The 24,604-nt window shown below is 47.3% G+C and overlaps 1 protein-coding gene across 1 annotated transcript in view; it reads right to left on the bottom strand.

Moving 5' to 3' along the window:
• Positions 1–24,604, bottom strand: part of LOC124506403 (deleted in malignant brain tumors 1 protein-like) — a 107,796-nt gene that overhangs the window by 39,631 nt on the left and 43,561 nt on the right. The window contains 8 exon segments of the mRNA XM_047072463.1: positions 3,657–3,974; positions 5,784–5,801; positions 7,965–7,981; positions 8,536–8,551; positions 10,892–11,211; positions 14,239–14,553; positions 18,964–19,028; positions 22,091–22,431. Coding sequence (XP_046928419.1) covers positions 3,657–3,974; positions 5,784–5,801; positions 7,965–7,981; positions 8,536–8,551; positions 10,892–11,211; positions 14,239–14,553; positions 18,964–19,028; positions 22,091–22,431 — 1,410 coding nt within the window.

Here is a 24,604-nt window from a genome sequence, read left to right as displayed (position 1 = left end):
CTCAGCCACGTGTACCACCCAGATACACTCCACGTCGGTGGGGTAGTTTGTTGGATACCAAGGACTGGAGAAGGAGCCCGAGAGACCAGAAATGACTCCTCCACAAGAGTTACTTCCTCCTGTGGGCAGACAAGAGACAACTGGTTGGCTTCTTCCGGCATGCACCTGGCATTTCCCAGGAGTAGAATCCAGGATTCCATCAAACTCAACAGGGAGTCACAAAATGGGAAGGGATCATGGTGGTAGCATAGTTGTGGCTTGGCTGCAGTGTGTGCACCCCTGAGAGGGAATGAGGGGTGTGACTTGTACCAGAGCAGGACCCTAAGACTGTAGGTGAGACTGGAGATGGCGTGGGACATGTATGTGGCAGGTGTGGGGTGTCCAGCCAATAATTTCATTAATGCTCTGCCCAGCTTCCTGCCATGCAAACCAGCTCAACTCAGATGTAGACAATCCATGCACTCGTGAGGGCTCCATCCCACCAATTCCTTCCTCTCAGGTAGCCAGAGCAGACAGACATCCATTCTGCTTTTACAGGTTATCAACGTGATTCTATCCTTTACAGGTTATACTTTCAATGAAAAGAGAGTTACCTCGTGGTGTAGGCACTTGAGGGATGGGAGCTGCAAAAACCAAAACCAAAGAAAATCAGGAAAGAGGCATCACAAAAACATCATATATTTACGTACGAATGAGTGAACCTGTAACTCTGCTTCAGTCTTGAAGCATGGTGTGGGCACGCACACTCATTTCTCCTTTCTCTCCTAACGCGGGATGTGGTCTCTCCCCTTCTTTTGGTGAATCGCCAGGAAATCACAGATAGCACACAGCTACATGACTTACTTTCTCTTCTGTGTTAGGGCCCACCAACCCCAGGGCTGTCCTGAGATCGATCAGTCATGCATCACCCACAGAAACATCACTGGGCTCCCGAGCATGTCACTGCAGAGTGTGCAGAAATGCACAGGGACAAAAAACCGGATGGCTGAGAGCCCTGGGCAGGGGAGGGCAGGTCAGACAAGAATTACGTTGAAATAGATGACCCTCAGTGGGAGAGCTTCCTCCTTTCCTGTGTCCTTTTGGCTTTGATTTCCAGGAGGCCTATATTTCTACATTCTGATGTGTCCTTTTAAAAAATGTTTATTTTTGAGAGAGAGAAAGCATGAATAGGGGAGGAGCAGAGAGAGAAAGAGAGAGAGAGAGAGAGAGAGAGAGAGAGAGAATCCCAAGCAGGCTTTGTGCTGTCAGCACAGAGCCCGGCACGGGGCTCAAACTCACAAAATGTGAGACCATGACCTCAGTCGAAATCAAGAGTCAGATGCTTAACCAACTGAGCCACCCAGGCACCCCCTCTAGATGCATCCTTAATCGCCAGTGCCTGGTGAGCCGAAGGCAGATTTTGAAAGCCTGTCCATTGGGAAGCTGGTACTTGCTGGAGTCCTACACTAGGGGTTGGCAGGCACAGAGTTTGAAGCAAATGGGTCAGATGCATTTAAGAATTCCTTTATGCCCGTTGTCCTCCTTGGGCAGCTCTGCCTCCAGGTGTAGAGCAGTGAGGACAGAGGCACTACCCACTGCCTGCCTTCTCAGTCCTTCTCCAGGAAGGGTGCTGGACATCAGCAGAATGCATTTTTTTGATGACCTAAAGTTGTCTCAGAAGCAATTCCCTTTTGTTAAAATGTTTGACATGCAGCGTTTCCCTTAGAGAGTTAAATGGCAAAAGCCTTATTCTGTGTGTGTGTGTGTGTGTGTGTATGTGTGTGTCCAGAAGAATATATAATGCTTTATCGAGAAGTGGTTAGCTTACAAGGTGTATACTATTTAGACATAAAGGATTTCATTTCCCCCTATAATTTCTTTTATTCCATGACCCATTCTCTTATTCAGTCAGCTATGCCTCTCTGCCTCAGAAAAGGAATACTATAGCAGAGAGAAAAAAGAGAAAAGGCTTCTGAGGTTTGATACCCTAGACCGCAAGTGGACATGGCGCAGAGCTGTCTGATGAACCGAAAACCGTGTTCTCCTCCCTGGCCCGGGGCTAGAGGAGATTCCTCGCTGGGATAGAAAAGGAAAAACCAGAGGGTGCCAAGCAGAGGTAGCTGCTTGTCAGTCCCTGAGAAATGGCTCTGTAGGCTCTGCCTCCCCTCCCGGGCTACGGCACGATTAGTGGGTCCCAGGGCAAAATGAAAATGTGGGGCCTCAGCTGGAGGTGGGGAAGTCAATCGCCCCTTCCCACAGGTTCATTTCTACAGGGGATGGTGACGCCCACCTGGGATGCCCTGGGGGCCTGGACTGGAGTGGGTAAGAGGCCCCCACTAAGTGTCCCTCCAAATGTCCCATGGTGATGCCAGTCCAGAGTAGGGACAGGCTGCCAGCCACCTTGCCCACCCTCCAAACACTACAGGGTGCACCCTGACCTTGACCTGCCCCACATCCAAACCCGGAGTGGGGGCAGAGTGTGGAAGTTGTCACAGAACAGGGCTGGGGAGGAGGCTGGGTGGGGACCAGGGTGCCAGCAGGAAGGGAAGTGGGCAGCTAGAGCCTGTCCTGGAGAGGTAGGCCACTGTAGGAGGCAGGACCACACGTGCTTAGATCCCGCTGGAGTCTTGAGTTTGGATATCGCTGCCACACATCGACTCTGAGTAGGTTACCAGAACAAGGTATACCCTTTCTCTGTTCCTGCCATGTCTGTGAAGCCAGAAGGCCCTCAGAATAGCCCCAAATGGCTTCACTTCTCACACTTAGCTTGTTCTTGACCCACTGGGAGAGCGAGCCATTGATGCATCGGTGTTTTCTTGCAGGCTTTCATTTTTTAACACATGTCCCTGGGAGGCAAAACTTTCTACCTTCTCTCCTCTCCATCTTGACCCTCTTCCCAGCCATGGTGATAGAACCTCTCCCCCTCCCCCCACCCTTCCTTGCTCTGCTGTCCAGAGAGGAGTTGGGGATGCCATTTCATTTGGGGAATGAGGCTCTTAGCTTATTGTCTAAGCCGCTGGTTCTCAACTTGCTGCATGTTGGGATCACATGGGAAACTTTAAATATTACCGATGACCTGGTGTGACCCCAGAGATTCTGATATGACTGGTCTCGGTGCAGCCTGGGCATCAGGAATTTAAAAGCTCCCTGGGTAGTTAGTCAGTGTCTAGGTCACAGTCCAGCAGTGTCTAGGTCAAGACAGAGATTAGATTTCCTACTCACTTTGCAGAGATCTTGGAAGTTCACGGTGTTGGACCTACCTGGGGATGCAGGGATCACATCTGGAGCCCAGTCCCCAGCATCTGCATGAATTAAAAAAAGTAGGTAGATGTAGGAAATCTGAGTTACATTTTATGAAGGCAGGTGGTGGTTCAGATCTCAAGCAGGTAAGCTTCGTGTTACACAAGCAACACGGGCATGTTGGATCCTGGAAAAGCAGTTCAGGCTTGGGAGAGGTTGCAGAGAACAGGACTTGACAGGTATGTGGGCCTGGCACACGTGTCTTTAGAATGGAGTCAGGCTGTCAGCAATCTTTGTCAACCTGGCTAAAGGGACACTCATCTGCGGGGCCACCGCCCTCCGCTTCCCTAGCCCTGCTTTGTGGACAACCGCCATCCATCACTAAGATGTTGCTGGCTGAAAGTTCAGAAAGAAACTGCCACGGGGGGACAGGCTACCTGAGCAGACGACACCGGCGTCTTCATGGTGGCCACAATTGTGGTCTGACCACCCGGAGCTGAGGCACTGGCCGAGGTGGTTCTCGCTTCCTGAACACTGAATGTTATCCAGGAGGATGTTTCCAGAGCCTGGGCCAAAGTGAGCCTTTCCAGGGGCTGCAATGGCCCGTCCACACCCCAGCTGTCGGCACACGACCTTGGCTTCATTGAGGTCCCAGAGGTCATCACATACGGTGCCCCAGGCCCCCTGGTGGAGGACCTCCAACCGTCCTGAGCACCGTCCTGAGCCGCCCACCAGCCGCAGCTCCGGTCCATCTTCTAAACAGAGCAGGGTTTTATTTTTGAGTTTGGGAAGTTTTAAGTAGGAAGGATTTCTAGCTCCCATGTTCATGGCTAAGGCACATGAATTCAAGAACAAAGCGTAAGGCTGTCTTAATTCTGTAATAGGCAGGGCTTACGGGCTTCAGGGTGAGACAGAGGAGGGTTTGAATCCAGCTCTACTGCTCTCTAGTTGTGTAACCTTTGACAAGTTCCTTCGTCTGCCTGGGCCTCAGTTTTCTCATCTGTGAAATGGGAGCTCCAGCAGCATGTATCTCAGAGGGCTCAGTGATGAGTGGGTGGGAATGGGAGTATAAAGCACAGTCAGTGCTCAACACCCAGCACATGGCTTCTGCAGCTCTCGCTGTGTGGTTCTCTGACACAGTACTGGGATCCTGGGGAAATGGGTCCCCAGTTGCATTTTTGGACATGACTTGGATGAGGGTAGATTTATCCCCTGAAGGCACCTGGGCCACCAGGGTGTCTATGACTTCCTAAAGCCCAATAGGAATGGCTATTTCTGGGCCAACGGGCAGTGGCCAGCTCGAATTGCCTGCTGTCTCCTGGAGACGTCCCAGGGACAGCCTTCCCTGCCTGAGAGCACAAGCTGTGCCACACTGACCTTTTCCCCTGTCTCTCCAGCATGTCCCCAAGAGCCTTCATATTTGCTATTCTCTCTGCCTGGAATGCCCCCTCATTGTCATCCATCACATGTGACCTCCTCAGCAAGGCCGTCCATTCCCATTCCCTCCGCAGGAGCAACCCCCTCACCCTAGCATTCTCTTCTGCCCTCCCCACCCAGACTCTGTCTTCCCAGGCATTACCACCCCCCCCCCAAATCATCTTGTCATTTCAACTGCATCTCACTGCCTTAGTTCAATTGTCCATGTGACCCTCTTAGTGGGAAAAATCTATCAGGCACACAGTAGGGCTTATGGGACCAATTGTGGGGTATTTTAAAAACTTAATTTCCAGCCCTTTTCTAATAGCAGGAGCCCTCAAAGTTAGAAAACTGTTCTGTCTTTTGAAGACCAAAAGCCTACTTGAAGTTTGCTACCTGACTCTCTTTCGCCTTGTGGAATCACGTTGAACATAGCATAAAAGCCAGTGTTGGTGATCATAGAATCACTTCGGAAGACCACTGTCATGATGTCTGAGGAGGAGAAAAATATCAGAGCTACTGAGGCACAGAACTTCCCCATGGACAGTGAGGCGATCCGGGGGCCATCGAAGATTTCAACGGAGTCGTAAGGGCATCCAAGGATATCCTCTAGGCTGGGGGGGATCGAAGTAGAGGGTTAGTGGCAGATTAAAACTTCCTAGATCTAAAAGCTTAAAAAGTATGGCAATCATGGGATTAAATATTTGGATTTACTTTAAACTGCATGTTGATATATAAAATATCAGTTAACTTCTACAGATGCCTTACTACAGAAGTCTTATTTTGTCTGAAGATTGTGGGAGGCTTATGGCTACAACTTAGTAATCACCAGTCACCGTCTACATGAAACATTAGAAAGACTAGTGTGCACTACAGATAAATTCTTACCAGGCCAATCACCCTGATGATCAGCCTGTAAACATTACAGCCAGAGTTTCCTACCTCCATATTTCATGACATTTTTCATACCTCAAATCTTGGGGAGAAAAAAGTTAATTTTATGTAATTTTATTTTTTTAATGTTTATTTACTTTTGAGAGGCGGGGAGGGCAGAGAGAGAGGAAGATACAGAATCTGAAGCAGGCTCCAGGCTCCGAGCTGTCAGCACAGAGCTCGACCCAGGGCTCAAACTCACAAAAACTCATGACCTGAGCCGAAGTCGGATGCTTAACCGACTCAGCTACCCAGGGGCTCCGAGAAAAGTTGATTTGAAAAGAGAAAGGTCAGCATATAGAGAGTATCTGCACTTTGGCGATCTCTCACAAGGGATGTGTGTGAGGGTGGGGATTTTGAAGGAACTGTGTGATTTTGAAGGCATAGATGACCTACAACAGGATAGACTTTGGAGGTGTGGGTTCAAGGTTCTCACTTCATTGACTGCTCTCTGTGTCCTTAGGGTTTCAGTCAACAAAGAAAACATGTTTCTAGAACATTCTTTGGCATAGGGCATGCCTGACTCCATGGGCCGAGCAGTGTGTGCTACAGGTGGATTTTCATAGCATCTCCTAGTGTTGCTGGGTTCTCAGCATGATGTCTGTCACATACTACAAGAAGGTCTTTGCACAGACTCTGTCCATAGAACCACATGCCGGAGAAAAGCTGGAGCTTTGACATCAGACAGACCTTGCCAGTTAGCCTCAGGCAAGTTAGTTAACCTCTCTGAGCCTCAGGTTCCTCATCTCTAATGGAGAGGAGAAGGGTATATATCTTAGGGCTGCAGTGATGCTGGAATATGACAAAGCATACCAAGTACATTGTATAGAGCCTGGACACACAGCCAACGCTAAAAAAATGTCGGCTATTATTTCATGCCATGGAGATAAAAAAATGGAGATAAAAAAGTGAATCAGAGAAATATATTCCCTACGTGTCAGAGATGTGGCCATGCCTTCACTGCCTCCTTTCACTTGGTGGCAACATTGAGAAGATGCCGGGCCTGGGGCTAGAGCAGGTGGGTCAATGTGTGTATGGAAAGCCTCTTACTGCTTGCTGAAAATTTAGATAAAGGAAAAAGGAAGTCTAAGAAGATAGGTATTGGTACCCATGGTAGAACAAAGGCAAAGCTGATAAGGAGGAATTGGGTGGCACCTTTAGAAAACAAAATCAAAAGAAGAACTATCATAATAAGGTTGAGTTAAATATGTAAATAAATCACTTATTGAATTTTTTAAACTAGAAGTAACTCTAGTTTTTATCACAAAATTAACTTGACCCTTAAATTGGGAAGAATTTTGCATTCTTCTGCCTCCCCCCCCCCCCCCCGCCAAATGTTTCGGTCTAAATGAAATATCTTTATTCTGATGTCACAAGCCAATATTCGTATTTAGAGAGAATCTTCTCTTAAAAGTTTGTTTTCTGGGGCGCCTGGGTGGCGCAGTCGGTTAAGCGTCCGACTTCAGCCAGGTCACGATCTCGCGGTCCGTGAGTTCGAGCCCCGCGTCAGGCTCTGGGCTGATGGCTCGGAGCCTGGAGCCTGTTTCCGATTTTGTGTCTCCCTCTCTCTCTGCCCCTCCCCCGTTCATGCTCTGTCTCTGTGTGTCCCCCAAAAAATAAATAAACGTTGAAAAAAAAATTTAAAAAAAAAAGTTTGTTTTCTTACTTCAGAGTTGGAATCATGAGTTCTATGCGGAATTTTTTATCCACATGAATCTCCCAAACGCACTGGATGTCTGTTGGGTAGCTTTCTGGATACAGCGGACTGGAAAATGAGCCAGAGACACTAGACATGACCCCTCCGCAAGAGCTAGTTCCTCCTGAAGAAACAGGAAAGAGGATGTCAGCGTGTGCCCATTTGTGTGACCCCAGTAATGACCCACTCACACCCAGTGGTCTGGTTGAGTCAGGCAGCAGTCCACCTGGGTGGACACGCCCAGGCTGTCTGAACAGATCTTTAGCCTAAATGTCACCGGGGAAGGAGAGTCCATTCAATCTCATTCTAAAGGGAAAAGTATTAATATATGGGAGTCCCCTGTCTTTTCCTCTCTCCTTACAATCTGATGAAGAAAATATTGTATTTTTCAGGTCTGTTCACTATCTCCTTCCTCTTCTATGGCAGAAGGATTCTTGCTTGCGGGGAGAGAGGCAGAGTGGATGTACATGGGGGGCACTACTTTATCTCATCACTCTGCTGTTGGTTGGTTGTAGTTAGAACAACCGGGCTGGGTCAGACAGACATGGGACTGGATTTCCTGAAACCTCTACAGGTAAGTTGGTGCCTGTCATGGGTGCCCCCTACAGGACTGTACCCAGAAAGCAGGCTGGGTACCCCTGGATGGGCGAACCACATTTCCTTCTAGTTTCTCGTCACCCTCCCACCTACCTACTCTGACCTGGGCAGATCCACTCCCTTTACAGCCTGCCCCTTTGGTTAAAAAGTCAGTATTTCAGGCCTTAGCAGTATTAACGAATGCCCTTTGGCAAGGCCATGGTGAGGACTGAGAGGCTCCATTGACTGAGGTCCTGACTCCCCCGGTGTTCTCATGGCTGGGGCCATGACAAGACTGGCATGGGTAGTGGACAAGCAGCCCCTCGCCCATGCTATTCCAGCCTGTCTGTGCCACATCCTAGGCACACTGCCTAGCATCTGCTGTGATGGCTCTCTTGGCATGGGGTTACCATTTCAATTTAAAACAAGTGACTACCTGTTATATGATCCTGAGAAGCTGTGGAAAGACCTAGAAGGAAAAAAAGGGAGAGGATGATGACTTTCAGGGGGAAAAGTTTCATCTATAAGCTAGTGAAATGTAAAGGGTTTTCTCTGAAATGTCAATGTACTTAGTGCAGACTGAGAAAGGGCTGACGGTGCTGAGTGAATATTTCTACCATCCTGTGGCAGATTAAAGAAGGCCATGCATTCTTGGACCTGCCTCCTGTCACAAAGTGGGATCTAGGTCTCCTCACCTGACCCTGGTGGCCTCTGTTTTGCCCAACAGAATATGGCAGAGGTGACACTGTGCATTAAGAGACTGGAAGCTTCCATTTATCTCTGGGAACAGAGGCTTGCTCATGGCACCCTGAGCCACCTTATAAGAAGTCTGACTACGCTGCTGCAGAGACTGTGTGAAGAGGCCCCAAGACTGCCTGAGGAGGAAGGGGGCCCTGGCTGAGCCCACCTTTCCACCTGTCTCCACCAAGCACCAAGCATGTGAGTGCAGCTGCCCTTGACTCTCCAGACCAGTCTCTAGGTGAACAGCACCGAATGACCCTGCTCAGTGCTATGTGGAGCAGAAGAGTCTCCCATCTGCCCAGTGCCCGAATTCCTGACCCACAACAACATGACGTGTCACTGAATAGTCATTGTGTTAAACCATTATGTCTGTGGAGTAGCAACAGATAGCCAGAATGGTTCCTGTCAGTCAACACGGTCTTCCTCGTTTCCCCATCATCTATGTAATCTTCAGTTTACCTGAGTTACGGAAAAAGAGACAACTACAGGTAGGCCTTCATTTAAACATCCGCTGCCCTTAACCCCATCCATAATGGCCTTTTAACTTTGGATGGCCCTTCCCCCTCACTTGTGACCCCAACACATAAAGCTGGTCTGCCCCCCACCCCGAGACACTCAGAACACATCAAGGTCTCCTCCAAGGAAGTGTCCAAGAAGGATGCTTCTGACAATACCTCATGACTTGTGTAAGGTCTCTGAGGCTGTGCGGGGGCAGGCAGTTTCATTCAAAGGGCAAGAGATGGGGTCTGTAAAGTCCAGTTCGGCTACTTTCTTTCTTTCTTTTTATTTAAGTTTATTTATTTTGATAGAGAGAAAGAGAGAGAATCCCAAGCAAGCTCTGCACTGTCAGTGTGGAGCCTGATGTAGGGCTCAGTCCCATGAACTATGAGATCATGACCTGAGCTGAAACCAAGAGTCTGATGCTTAATGGACTGAGCCACCCAGGTGCCCCTCTGCTTCTTTCAAATCGAGTTATCTTGGGCAGGCTTTGGTTCTCCTTAATCCTTAGCTGCAAGGATTAAATAAATTAATTCATACAGAAACCCTAGCATCATGCCCTGCTGCTGTGCAAGTGCTCAGAAATGTCTATTGCAATGAAACAAAATGCCTTTTCATTTATCTCCAGTGTCATTTCATAATTTACATTGCATGTGTTGGTCTGTTTTTGCTAATCTTTTTATTACAGATGAATATCACTCAATCATTACATTACAAAATCTTTGAAAACAGGCAAAAGCCATAAGATTTCCAAGAGCGTGTACTTTGTGGTCAGACTGACCAGTGTCAGTACTCGGTTCCACCATTAACTTGCTGAATGATCTCAGGAACGTTACTCAACCTTTCTGTGCCTCAAATGTCTCTTCTGTAAAATATAATATAAAATTCCTTTTTGCAGGATTAGCCATAATCTGAGCAAAATGTCTCCCCATCTTTGTGCTCATTTTAACCTGTCTTTGTGTAGCCAGGGCCAGTGAAATGATGTGGTAAATGAGACTGGTGGCCAAAAACACTGACGATGTGGGTAGCCTTGGGTACGTTGCTAACTTTCTATGTTTCAGTTTACCTACCTGGAAAAGTACTTGCCTCAAGGGGTTACCGGGAGGATGAAACAAGTTATACATATGATGGACTCAGAACAGTGCCTGGTTCTTAGCATTTATAAGTAAATTGGATATTATTAATATTATTAGAAAGTTGTCTAGACTAGAAAAAGATACGGACATACCTGGAGGGGTGGGAGGAGGCAGTTCTTCCGCACCTGAATGCATAAAGAAAGGTAATAGGTTGCTTACTTCAGTGAATCCAAAGCATGGAGGAGGTGGGTGGGAGATAGAGGGGAGAGGGTACAGATGGGGACTGAAGGGGAGACACAGGACTATCTGGGCACAGGACTCAGCCCTCCTCTGGCAAGATCCCTGACCGAGGGACGTGGGACACAGCAGCTGAGTTACCTATGCCCCACGGCAGGCAGGGCTGGATTACTCATGGCCCCTCTTATGCTGAATCACCTGGATGACTTGAGAAAATGCAGATTCCAGCCCCCTTTCCCAAACTAGTTCATTGTGACCTCTGGGGGCGGGGCCCTGGACTCTGCATTGTAATGCCCCGGGTGGTGCTGGGGTACGTGAACATTCTAGACTTCCAGGTGCTGCTGAAGTGTGTGTGTGAGCCCAGGGCTTGGTGCAGAGCAGACGCTCAAGGATTATTTCATGCAAGAATGAGTGAATGGGTGGATGGATGAAAATTCCATCTGGGATGCGTAGTTTCAAAATGTCTTCGAGAACAACATTAGAAATTATTGCCCTAGACGGCAGAGGCTACCTGAGCAGATGACACCGGCATCCTCGTGGTGGCCACAGTTGTGCTCCGACCAGCCCAAGTGGGCGCACTGACCCAGGGAGCGCTCCATCCCAGAGCACTGTACATTGTCCAGGAAGATGTCTCCAGAGCCGGGGCCAAAGTGGGCCTTCCCAAGGGCGGACACAGCCCATCCACACCCCAGCTGTCGGCACACAACCTCAGCTTCGTTGAGATCCCAAAGGTCGTCACACACGGTGCCCCAGGCCTCCTGGTGGAGGACCTCCACGCGTCCTGAGCACCGACCTGAGCCACCCACCAGCCTCAGGTCTGGCCAGTCCCCTGCAGAGAGAGATCTGGTGAGTGTGGTCTCCACATGACCCACCTGAGGTTCACTGGCACCGGGCCTCTGAGGCTGGCAGGACTATGGGGTTGCAGAGGGACATGCCCGGTCTTGAGCCCTGGGACCTGTCCTCACGTTTCTCATGTGTTCCTGAGCTGCAGGGGGTGTGGTCTTCAGCCAGTTTAATTTCATTTGAAAGGTATTTATTGATTGCCTTTCCTGTTAGGCACTGATGCTGCAGCTATAAAACCAAGAGATATGGTTCCTGCCCTCAGGGAGCCTAAAGTCCTTCAATCACATGCAGACACTAGGACCATGCCTTATTCCACCCTACAATAAAAGGGAACAGGTGCTATGTTATGAACAGACCAAATGGGACACCTGGAAGGAATCCTCTTAAAATGCTGAGAAGGATAAATACTTAGTAATGCAATTGCTGGGTTGTAGAGTAGTTCTATTTTTAATTTTTTGAGGAAACCCCATACTGTTTTCCAGAGTGGCTGCACCAGTTTGCGTTTCCACCAACAGTGCCAAAGGGTTACCCTTTCTCCACATCCTCCCCAACACCTGTTGTTTCCTGAGTTGTTAATTTTAGCCTATCCTAATGCTGATTTGAAGGGGCACATGCACCCCGATGTTTATAGCAGCATTATCAATAGTAGCCAAATTATGGAGAGAGCTCAAATGTTCATTGACTGACGAATGGACAAAGAAGATGTGGTGTATATATATACAATGGAACACTACTTGGCGACGACAAAGAATGAAATTTGCCATTTGCAAGATGGGACTAGAGTATATTATGCTAAGTAAAATAAGTCAGTCAGAGAAAGACAGATATCATATGATTTCACTCAGATGTGGAATTTGAGAAACACAACAGATGAACATATGGGAAGGAAGGAAAAATAAGATAAAAACAGAGAGGAAGGTAAACCATAAGAGACTTTTGAATACAGAGAACAAACTGAGGGTTGCTGGTGGGGTGGTGGGTGCGGGAGGGGCTAGATGGGTGATGGGCATTAAGGAGGGCACCTGCTAGGATGAGCACTGGGTGTCACAGGTAAGTGATGAATCACTAGGTTCTATTCCTGAAACCAAGACTACACTGTATGTTAACTAAATTGAATTTAAATAAAAAAAAAATTAAAAAACAAAAAACAAAAACAGTGAGAGGGAGTGGGCCAGGGAAGAGGTGAGGAAAAGCCTTTGAGCCAGAGGGAAAAGCATATAGTTATGTCAACAGACCCTGAAATGCTGTTTCCCTCATGCATGTGTCTAAAAAGTATGGACTCACACACATACACACATGCGCGCACACACATACAGCCATTACCACGTGTAAAAAAGTCATAAATAATAATTCCAAAGGTGTGAAAACCTCTGCAGTTTAGACAGAGAATGAACTTAGAGCTGGGAGACAATAAATAGCCCAAGAAAAAAAATCAGGAACAGCAGATATTTGAGTCCTGTCAAGAAAAAGTGTCACCTACCTGGACTATTAATAAGTGATTCTTCAGCATCTGTTTATATAAAGAATACATACGTCAGTATTTTTCAAAAATCCTGCCTTCCACTATTGAAAACAAAGGTTTTAATTACATCCTTGCAAATGTTTATTGATCTGATAGGGGAAGGATTCATCTGAGGCCATAACAGAGAGCATCTCTCTCTCTCTCTCTCTCTCTCTCTCTCTCTCTCTCTCTCTCTCTCTCGGCTTGCTCCTGCATGGCAAGGAAACCACCAGGGGGGTATCACTTGAACTGCTGATTTTGTGGCAGATGAATGTGACTTTGGGGAGTCATGGGGGGAAACTCAGATAGGCAATAATCTTCCAGAACATGGAAACAGGAAAAACATACGGCCCATGGGGTTGCAACTAGGTCAGGCATGCCAGGCATCACAGGACGCCAAGACGCAAACAGATGGACAGATGAACGCACCAACAAACAGACAAAGCTTTTAAGTATCACCTCACATGAAAGTCACAGGGAGCAGGTACTGACATCCGACAGAGCCTCTCCTCACATGAGCAACTCCAAGTAACAAGTTCCTGATCTTTCAAATCATACCAGGTATTACAGTTCTTAGTTTCGTGAAAGACATCTCATTGTCAGAAAGGGTTATCGATAGACGTTCCAGAGGTGACGTCCTCACTCCCTACTAGTGTTTTGCACACAACTAAAGCCAAAGTATTTAAAAAAATTGTAATGTCATAAGGCGATTAAAATGAGCCACTTTAATTCACCGATTCCCTTGGTGTGTTGAGTGGGGAAGGTGGTAGTACAAATGAGCCAACGCGCAGTCCCTTTGGCAGGTATCTGCACGTGCTTTACAAAGACAGCTCGAATCATTTCAGCAGTCCTGCAAGACAGCAATTGGTCTCCAATTTTACAGAGGGAGAAACTGAGGCCCTGAGAGCTTAAGTGTTGCCCAAATGCGAGTCTGAATGTCAGCACCGGCTCTGGGATCCAGACTCAAGTCTGTCCAGCTTGACATCTCCTCACTGCCTCTGAATGAAAGACCTTTAGATAAACTCCTTAAAAATTCCCACTCCTGTATTTAAAGGGGCACCTGGGTGGTTCAGTTGGTTAAGCATCCGACTCTTGATTTCTGCTTAGGTCGTGATCTCATGGTTCATGAGTTCGAGCCCTGCATCAGGTCTGTCTCTCTCTCTGTCTCTGTCTCTGACCCTCCCTTGCTCATGCTCACTCTCTCTCTCTCTCTCAAAATAAATAAATAAACTTAAAAAAATTCCCATAATTGAATATGTTCTTTGCACTTGTCAGTACTCAGCAAAGCACACCTACCTTTGGTGATTCTTACTACCAAATTAGAAAATCAGAAGGTTTTATTCTGGAAGGTCAGCAGTTAAAATCTTATATTTTTGACCGAGTTAGAAGAGATAAAACAAAAACCGAATGCCACCTGGTTGAGACCCCTGTCCCTGTCTCTGGCCTGCTCTGAATTCCAGCAGGGTGGTCTTAAAGCATGGTGGGGCTGGCAATGGCGTCTGAAAGAGGAGGGGCTACCTGAGCAGATGACACTGGCATCTTCGTGGTGGCCACAGTTGTGCTCCGACCAGCCCGAGTGGGCACACTGACCCAGGGAGCGCTCCACCCCGGAGCACTGAAGGTTGTCCAGGAAGATGTCTCCAGAGCCCGGACCAAAGTGGGCTTTCCCAAGGGCGGACATGGCCCGTCCACACCCCAGCTGTCGGCACACGACCTCGGCTTCATTGAGGTCCCAGAGGTCATCACACACGGTGCCCCAGGCCTCCTGGTGGAGGACCTCCACGCGTCCTGAGCACCGACCTGAGCCACCAACCAGCCTCAGGTCTGGCCAGTCCCCTGCAGACAGAGATTTGGTGAGCATTGCCCTCTGGGACACAGCACATTGCCGATGAACTGGCTGAGCTCTCCACCCTGACACCACTATTAGGGATGGACAACTTGATGAAACAGTCAGTCAACTAGTTAACCTCCTCGTTGGAGGTTAATACATAATCAAGATTGTTAAAGGTAACATTTAGCCTAAAACATTTATTAGTCGAGCATCTCTTGGGCCAGAGGTATGTGCCAATCTGTTTTAGCTAAATGCAGAAAAACAATATAAATAATATTCAGTGATTTGTGGTTTTGTGAAGTGCGTTTGTATGCGTGTGTGTGTTTGTTCATCTTCGCCTGTACAATAACTCAGGAGGTAAGCAGAAGAGTCCCCATATAGCAGTTTTATCCATAAGGAAACTGAAAGTTGGAGAAGTCAACTCTCCTGATGCCAAAGTTCACTCTTTTTCTCTGCTATTCCATCTCACTGCCTCTGGAATGGCTCTGATGCCCACTCATTTTGAAAAAGGAGGTTAGTGATGCAGAGATAGGGCAACTATGAGCAGGACTGGCCAAATAAAGACAAGATAGGACCCCACTAGAAGGCACTTGTAAGGTGCTCAGGCTTTGATGACTCAAAAAACACTGAAGAAAAAAAAAAGCACTTTCCTCACCCTGGGATGCTAAAGCCAAAGAATCCCAAGAGTTTTGGATGCCCCCCCCAAATCTGCATAGGGTCAACTGGCCCCTTTGCAGATAGAGGAACTACTTGCAGCAGTTTTAGTTCCTGTCCATGAAGTAGGTACAAATGCAGGTGCCAAGAGCAAAGAATTCTTGGTAAACGAATGAACGCATTCCAGGGCTTACCTGGTCTTGCTGTCACTGTCTTGGGTGTTGTCATTGGGATTGCTGTGAATACAAGATGACACCCTTCAGGTAAAAAGGGAGGATGTGGGCAAGTCAAGATGGCCACCTCCCTTAAACACCAAGATTCTGGTTGACTCTTTCTCCCTGGCATCTTTATAATGAGTGACCTCCCCCCCACCAATCAAACTCTGTTTACACGTGATCTTGCTATTCCTCAGATGTGTGGGATCCAGCTGAAATGATATCGTCCTCCTCTTCTCAGCTGCTGGAAATATAACAACACTTAAGTTGTGCCATTCTGTGCCAAAATGTGAACATGCAGGGTGTCCTTCCAGGGAAAAAGGCATTTCTTCCATGTGCTGCTGTTTTGTTAACTTTCCCTAAATGGGGAATGCTTGATTAGGTGCGTCTCAATGTCTTTGATAAAAGCAAGGAATTGAGAAATCAAATTGACGGTTCCCAATTTACAGAGACCCAACTGTTGGTATGTGTCACTTGGTTCCACAGTGAATGAGCATCAAACTTGTGCAAGATGTGTGCAGACAGAATGTCTCGGCTAGCTGGACGGATACAGGAAGTTCAGAAACGTAAGAGAGAGATCAAACTATGCAAATAAAAGCACCAGCAGTGGGGACAGAGGCAGACACACGAAGGAAGAATGAAGGTAAAGTGACAATAGTAAACGTGACTCACTGATTAGATGTGGGGTCCGGGAAACCGCCTCTGCAATGATAGAGAAACCTCATCAGTAACTGTTCAATCACAGTGACAGTGACTTTCTCTGATCCACTTTGTGACACAGAGCATCTCCTCTCTGTTTCATGGCATATTTCCCAAGCTTGCTACTGAGCCTCCCCAGCTCCTGCTGACAGAGTGGGATACTGGTCTGAACTGTAGTTCAGACTGACTGGTGGACCAGGGCGGACGCTAGAACTGCGCATGAGGTCCGTGAGGCAGCCTTTTTTCTCTTAGTGGTAAATAGTGCAGGACCCATCCGTGGGTGACCTCAGGACAATTACTGAACCTCTTATGCCTCAGTTTCCTCATCCATAAAAAGGGAAGAACCATGGGTTCGTGTGAGGATAAGGAGGGAATGCATATAAAGTGCTTATAGTGTTGCCTGGCATGAAATAGGCGTTCGGTAAATGTTCGTTGCTATTTTGATCCCCTTCGTTGTGCTTACCAAACCTTGAGAACCTGGGTTTCATCAGAAACCAACCTTGGCTTAGCTTCTGTCTGCCTTCTGGCTGCACGTCCTCTACACCCCATCTCTGTGCTCATACGGCTCCCTTACCTGCTGTGCCCCCTCCCTATTTCTCGACTCACAGCTTGGCCAGCCTTAAAGACAAACGTAAGGCTGTTTCCTCCTATGTTTCCCTCATGGGTACAGCCTGCGTCTCTCTCTCTCTCTCTCTTTTCTAATGTTTTTTTTGCTGAGATGCGTGTGTGGGTGTCAGTTTAGTCTATTCTAGTCTATTCTATTTCTTTGCCTTCATTTAGTATATTCTACTTGTCCTCTCATTGCATCATGTGCTCCTCTTGAACTTCTAGGTTGTACCCAAGCCCCTCCTAGGCTGAGACCACACCTTCTTTTAAAGGTGTAAGTTTGAAACCACCCACCTAATACTAGATTCAGAGTAACTCCAGAAATGGCTTCCTAATGGGCTGACTGCAATGAGGTGTTTATGGGAAACCAGATCCATGGTGAAGTTGCCAAGTATTCAGCACTTATGATGCGCCATCACTGTGCTAAGGGCTTTTACTTGTGTCGTTTCAGGTAAGCCCCACAACAAGCCTAGGAGGTAAGCTTCTCTTATTCCTATTATTGGGGGAATGGATTGAGGCACAGAGAGGTCAGGTCTCTTGTCCAGCATTAGAGAGTAAGCAGCTGGTTCTAACTAGCCTCGAGGCGGGCCGTCCAGCTCTCGCTCCAAAGTTCCTGCTCCTAACCACCATTCATACCTTTGGCTGCAGAATAATAATAAGCGATGAAGTTTTTCCCTATGTTGTTGAAGCTTCGGAAGTACACGAGGGTCAATGAGCTGGAGGAGGACGCGTAGGTGAGGTAGGAACCAGAGCAGGTCTTCCCCAGGGACTTTGCCGAGGATGGAGGGCCGTCCAGGATTTCAAAATATTCATTGGTGCAGTCGAGGCTAGGGAAGCAAAGACAAATGGCTGCCTCTTGGCCTCCCCATTAGCGGATCTTGGAGGTAGCCATGAGGCAGACCCTTTCTTTCAAGACAACGAAGCTGGGGCAGATTAAAAGCCTGTCAGTCATTTAAACATAGTTTGGATTCTTTTTATCCCACCTTTTCTTAAGGGGATGGGATTTTCCCTGGAAGAGGGAAGAGAAGGCTGAGACAACAGATGGACACCTGCTGATGCCTGGGACTGTGGGTGCCTGGAAGCCCAGGGCCAAGGCCGGGCCAAGCAACGGCCTGCCTGTGGGACATGGCTTCAGGTTGCAAATAACTTATTTACAAACTTTACAGGAGACCTGCCCAGAGGTCTGCCCAGCTTGCTTTGTGCAAGTCATACGATCTGTCAGCTCTTGTTCTACGTTGTGGGGTTTTGTCCAGATGCCCTGGTGTTAGAGTCAGAAGACCATTTCCATGCCTTGGCCTGATGAGTGGTGCCCTCTAAGTCATATGTTTTTTAAAAAAAAGTTTTTTTTTTTTAATGTTTTACTTATTTTTGAGACAGGGAGAGACAGAGCGTGAGCAGAGGAGGGGCAGAGAGAGAGGGAGGCACAGAATCCGAAGCAGGCTCCGGGCTCTGAGCTGTCAGCACAGAGCCCGACGCGGGGCTTGAATGCACAAACCGCGAGATCATGACCTCAGCCGAAGTCAGATGCTTAACCGACTGAGCCACCCAGGCGCCCCAGTCATCTTTTTTTTTTAAGTTTACTTATTTATTGAGAGAGAGAGAGAGAGAGCACAAGCAGGGGAGAGGCAGAGAGAGAGAATCCCAAGTAGGCTCTGTGCTGTCAGTGCAGAGCCCGATGAGGGCTTAAACTCATGGACTATAACATCATGACCTGAGCTGAAATCAAAAGTCAGACACTTCACCGACTGAGTCACCCAGGTGCCCCTAAGTCATCTTTTGATTAAGCAAAATTCAAAAGTAATAAATAATTCAACTTGTTCCTGGGAATTAATTTCCATAAGACACTCACTTGCGAACAACATCAGACTTGACTACTTACAATATTAAAACCTGAAATTTCTTAATTTATTAGGTCTGTTGGGGGGGGGTGTTTCCCTGGAATCTGCATCTTTAACCAGACACTGAAACATACATTCCCTCTCTCTCTCTCCCTCCCACCCTCTCACTCTCTCTCTCCTTCTCTCACACACGTGTGTGCGCACACACACACACACCCACCCACATGTAGATGTAGGAAATGTTGAGAGCAGAATAAGATATGTGGCCCAGCCAACAGTACTGTATTACTTCCTGATTTGACATTGTCCTACAGTTATATAAAAGCCACCATTGGGGCGCCTGGGTGGCGCAGTCGGTTAAGCGTCCGACTTCAGCCAGGTCACGATCTCGCGGTCCGTGAGTTCGAGCCCCGCGTCGGGCTCTGGGCTGATGGCTCAGAGCCTGGAGCCTGTTTCCGGTTCTGGGTCTCCCTCTCTCTCTGCCCCTCCCCCATTCATGCTCTGTCTCTCTCTGTCCCAAAAATAAATAAACGTTGAAAAAAAAAATTTTTTTAAAAAAATAAAAAAAAAATAAAAGCCACCATTGGGGGAAGCTGAGTGATGTGTATGCGGGACTCTATGTATTGTTTTTGTGACTTCTTATATGTCTACAATTATTTCAAAATTCAAAATTCAAAAGGGTGTGAAGGACTCTTTTGCTTATGAGAATCAAGCATGGGAAAATGCTTGGAACTTTAAACTGCACATGTACTTAAATAATGTACTTGTGACTTACTTAAGATACGGAAATGCCAGCAGTATATGATCAGATGCCTTTGCCTTGATTTCCCACACACAGGTTATGTTGTCATGCATTTCATTCCGTGGGGGATTCCTAATCGCTCCAGATGAATTAGCGATAATGCTGCCACACTGAGATTTTTCTAAAAGCAGAAAGGTATTTTAGAATTTCAGTCTTTTTCATTGTTCAGTTCACTCATTTTGTGATTTATGCTTTATTTTCCTTTCATTTTTTTTTCCACAAAAAAGGTCTCGTGGGTCATTACGTTGTGGGTATTGTCTTAGGACATATCAGACACATAAACCAGTCTAAAAACTCTTGGAAACTTAGGAAATTAGGGCATGAAAGTGTCAGAGTTTTGAAACATCTCTCTCTTTTTTTGAGAATTCTACCACTGACATGGTCTTATGGGGCAGAGCAGTTACCCAATATCAGTCAGAATCTTTCCCTCTGGTTAGTCCCTAGTGGTGGGTTCTGCGGCTTTGATTTTTGTCAGGCCACCAGTAGTAATGAGTAAGCAGCTTCATTTTCCCAATTAAAGCTGAGCCTACATGGAGCCTGTATGTGTATGAAGATGTCAGTGTTCCATCTGTCATCTGTTATAATTTATTAAAATTACGCTATTAGAAATCCACTCGGTAGTGAGAACTTTCCCTGAGTCATCCACCCCTCCAACATTGACATCATTCTGTGTCTGCCTGTTCACAACCTGTCCATTTGTTTTCCCATCTGCTTGTCTGTCTGTCTATCCATCTGTCCAATACTTGGCACAAAATTAAAGATAACACCTATGACAGTGGCATTCTCCATCAGATTATCTGGCTGTGTGAGAACTGGACCTACACTTGATTGGCTCTGGTCATCTACCCGTGTCTCTTCCATAGAAGGACCAGCCAGGCCCTCCAGGCATCAGTATTATTTTAGTCCTTTATCTCCAAGTTGTGCTAAGAAAAGTTTAGTGAAGCTTCTGGAATCCCAAGATACAGGCAACAAGAAAGGGGGGGTGGGTGGAAATGGAAGATGAAAGAGAAAGGACAAACAAGGAAGACAGAGATTGTCAGAGAAAGGAAAAGGTGGGGAAGAAGAACAAGGCCGTTATGGAGGCAGCTCTCTGAAATGATGCTCTTGGGTAGCGCCCTGGCAACGTTGCTGTGTTAAGAGCGGCAATGTCCTTCACATGTAGTGCCCATGGTGGAGACCACACAGGCTGGCATTACTTGATTATTTGGACTGCCTTCTTTGACTACACAGAAATGGAACTGGAACTGTAAATTTATCAGCCTTCATTATTGGACACTTTATTCAGAACATGAGTTCCGAGGGATGAGCCAGATAGGGCAGTAGTATTTTTGCTCCATTTCCTTGGAGAATCACTTCAGGGCTTGAGCTGGAAGATGGCGGTCAGAGCAGCCAAGGACACCAAAGTCTCACCTGCCATCATTGTTCCTGCTGTGAGGGCCAATGGGTGATCTGTCAAACACACAAAGGACATGTGGCTCATCAGCTGGTGCTGAGGTTCCCATCCCACCTGCACATGATACTCTGAAGCAGCTCATAACAAATACAGTGTGGGGTCCCTCCTAGAACTGCTAAGTCATCTCTGGGGGCAAAGGCCAGAGCATGCTGGGGATGTTAATATGTAGGAGATGGACGAAGCACTGATCTAGATCCTTCCCAGACTTTGATAAATTATCCTCTTGTCAGACACACAAATGAGATATCTTAAAATTCAGGGATTAAGAAAACTAAGGACATGAAATTCTGGCACCCGTAGACAACTCCAGTGACCCAAGGGCACTTCGAGGTAAGAATAGGAAGAGGCACTGATTCATCCCTTCTTTTGACCTGGTGAGTCAGCACCTAAGGATGCTGCAGATCCTCCTTCGTGTCCCCCGGAGACCCTTTCCTGGGACCAATGCATTCCCACCTGCTAGACAACCCAGGAGGCAATGTGCCTGAAGCTTTATCAGAGCTTTTCCACTCAGCCTTACTTATGACCCATTGTCCGACCCAAAGCTGAGGGCAGGGCATCAGGGAATGTGGGAGATTGAGAAGGAGAGATGGCACTAGCATGGAAAACTCTGGGTGCTGGCGCTCAGAGCATGCAGGAAAACCAATGGCAAAGGCGGCTCTGGGGGCACCAGGGACAAGGCAGAGGCAGGGAGAGGGTGGGGATAGAATTGGGTCACCTTGACTGGCCAGGTCCAGCCCACCAGCCATCTGCCCCTGGGCAGGAAGTGTCCTTCCCCACCTCTTATGTTTTCACCACCCCCTACCCTAGCCACCCATATCTCATTGCCATTACCTTGCAACCCCCAGAGCTGACAACCTGAAAGTGCTATGCAGAGGTCTGGGAAATTTAAAATCTGCTGCCTCTGTGTAAAATGGGGAAGAAGTAGAAAGCGAGGCTGGATCAGATGATTTCTAAGGTACTATCCATTTCTCCCACCAGACAGTCAGGTGACTCCGTGTGTCCCAGTCACTCCACTGGCCTGGAGAATGACATACCCAACTTCCAGCAGAACCTCTTCCCCAAAGTTTGGGTAAACTGCACATGTAAATATCGCCTTCCTTACCTGGTGGTGTGGCCATAGAATATTCAGCATCTGTAAGTGTGAAGGGTTAAGATATCTGCTGTAAGCAAATAACGTATTGGTTCTTTCTCAATAGCTACATTTACGTTGTCTTTTGAAAAGTACTGTCTTGGAAAGAGCCAAGGCTGGGCTCTGCCAGGGAGGGGAGCAGGGGTTTACCTGAACAGATCACGCCGGCATCTTCTCCGTGCCCACAGTTGTGGGAAAGCCAGCCGATGTGGGAGCACTCCTCCAGGTGCTGTTCATCCCCCCTGCAGCGCACATTGTCAAGGAGGATTTTCCCAGATCCTTCCCCAAAGTGGGCCTCACCTGGGGCTGAAATGGCCCAGCCACACCCCAGCTGCCTGCAGATGATGTTTGCTTCTGACAGATCCCAGAGGTCATCACAGACGGTCCCCCAGACTCCCCGGTAGAAGAGTTCCACGCGGCCTGCACACCTCCCGTGGCCACCTACCAGCCGCACGGGGGCCCAGCCTCCTGGGGAAGAACCAGGGGTCAAGGGGTGATGGCCACTCGCTCTGCCTTTTGATGACTAGACTATCTGATACCCAACCTAACTTTTCTTACTTTCTATGACTTTGTTATTCACACTCTTCACGCTGTCATGTGAGATCCCATGCCATTCTCCACGTGTGTCTGCTTTGAGACGCCTATAATGTCTCCCTTATCCACACTCTATTTAAGGCCGCTTGCCTGTGGTAGAGTATTTACCAAAATGACCACAGTTCTTCTCTTCCTGATCTCCCCACTCTTTACAATGTGACATTGCAGCTCTGCCCAAGAGGTTCTAAGTTGGTGGCCTGGGACTTGCGTTGCCCAGTAGAATATGGCAGAAGTAATGGTGCACTCATGTGAAACTGAGGCCTCAAGAGGCATGACAGGCTTCAGTGTACTCCCTGGGAACACTGAGGTAATCATGCGAATAAGCTTGAGCTAGGCTGTGGGTGACGAAAGACACATGACCTCATTGCCTCCGTTACCTCCGATAACAGCTATGGAACTATAAGACATGTGAGGGAGGCCATCCTAGGCCAGGAAGTCTTCACCTGACTTGCTGGATAGTCACAGATGCATGAGCAAGCCCAGCTGAGTCAGCCAAGACCAGCCACGCCTATCTTAGATTGGCAGAGCTGCCCAGGTGACCCTTAGACTCATGAGCAATGATAAATGATTGTCATTTTAAACCATTGTGTTTTGGGATGGTTTTACATGGCAATAGATAATTTACACACTTGCTTATCTGTTAAGTTACTTTTTGTGGTGACCATTTTGCAACATATACAAATATGGAATCATTATGTCGTAGACCTGAAACTAATACAATGTGATATGTTAATTATACCTCAATAAAAAAAATGGATGTAAAGAAGAAAGCTTGGGCAGATATATAAAAAATGTAAATTTATAAAAAACACAAAAAAGAAAGATGTGGAGTGTGAATTCATGTGATTGAACTCACAGAGCCAACAATGGCGCCTTTGGTAATCACCACGCCCTCAGAGCCATGGCCAACAGCCAGGAGCTATGGCACCTGCTGGGCACTATTCTACCAGGGATGCTCAAACCCTGAAGAGTGATAATGGCTCCTCTCTCTCCTTCCTGAATCTTTTTTCTTTTTCTTCTTTTTTTAAATGTTTATTTATTTTTGAGAGACAGAGACAGAGTACGAGCAGGCAAGGAGCAGAGAGAGAAGAAGACACAGAATCTGAAGCAGGCTCCAGTCTCTGAGCTGTCAGCACAGCTTGAACTCATGAACCGCGAGATCATGACACGAGCAGAAGTCAGATGCTTAACCGACTGAGCCACCCAGGTGCCCCCATTTTTTAATCTTTTGACTGTACAGCTAGATTAAGAGACTCAGGAGTCCAATGTTTTACTCCTACCTTATCTGACCTCAGACTAGACCTAATTTGTAAAAGAAAAAAAAAAGCTAACTCAGGGCTGAATGTCCTAAAATATTGCTCATCCCTGATCACAGCAGAAAACCATCTAAAAGAGCCAACTCACTGTTCACTAATTCTGTATGGTTATCGGCCAGCCCTAAGTTCTAATTTGGAACACATGTTAATGTCTCCAACCCTGCAGCTCTTAGGGAATCTATCTGGTTTCTTCCCTGCTTGACATAATCCCATTGCCCCCTCATCCTTCAAGTCCTGCCAAGAACCCTTGGATCTGGATGGAGACCCTCTTCTGGGAGCCCATGGCATTCTGTGCTTCCCCATTAGAGTATTCACCACACTTTTTGGTAACAGTTTCTTCCTCCCTCCTCCCATGGACTTAACTTACTTGAGGATCAGCTCTGTTTATTGCTATCTATAACCCCAGTGACATTATGAATCCTTAGTGACATATATTCGTTCACCCATTCATTGTTGAATGAACAAAGTTGTTCAGAAGACATATTATAAAGAGAAACAGTCTTACCTGGAGGTGCAGAAGAAGGTGGGTGTTGAGTCACTGATGTGGGAAGTAGGTTCTCATAGGCTGTTGGTGGGTAAAAAAGAAGGATCGTCATCTGGGAGCAGTCAAAACATTGGGAGAAGATACAGTTGTTTCAAGGCGTCATCTGCCTTCTCCCAGGATTCACCAGGAATAACCATGACACTGTATTCTAAGTCCAGTGACCTCACAGCCACAAGATCTTCATTTA

This window comes from Lynx rufus, unplaced genomic scaffold, assembly GCF_022079265.1.
Source record: "Lynx rufus isolate CCGP_SWC_20201006 ecotype Redwood Valley unplaced genomic scaffold, mLynRuf1.p SCAF_11, whole genome shotgun sequence".
Taxonomy (NCBI): domain Eukaryota; kingdom Metazoa; phylum Chordata; class Mammalia; order Carnivora; family Felidae; genus Lynx; species Lynx rufus.
Note: the sequence above shows the minus strand (reverse complement) of the source record. Positions and strands in the feature narration are given on the sequence as shown.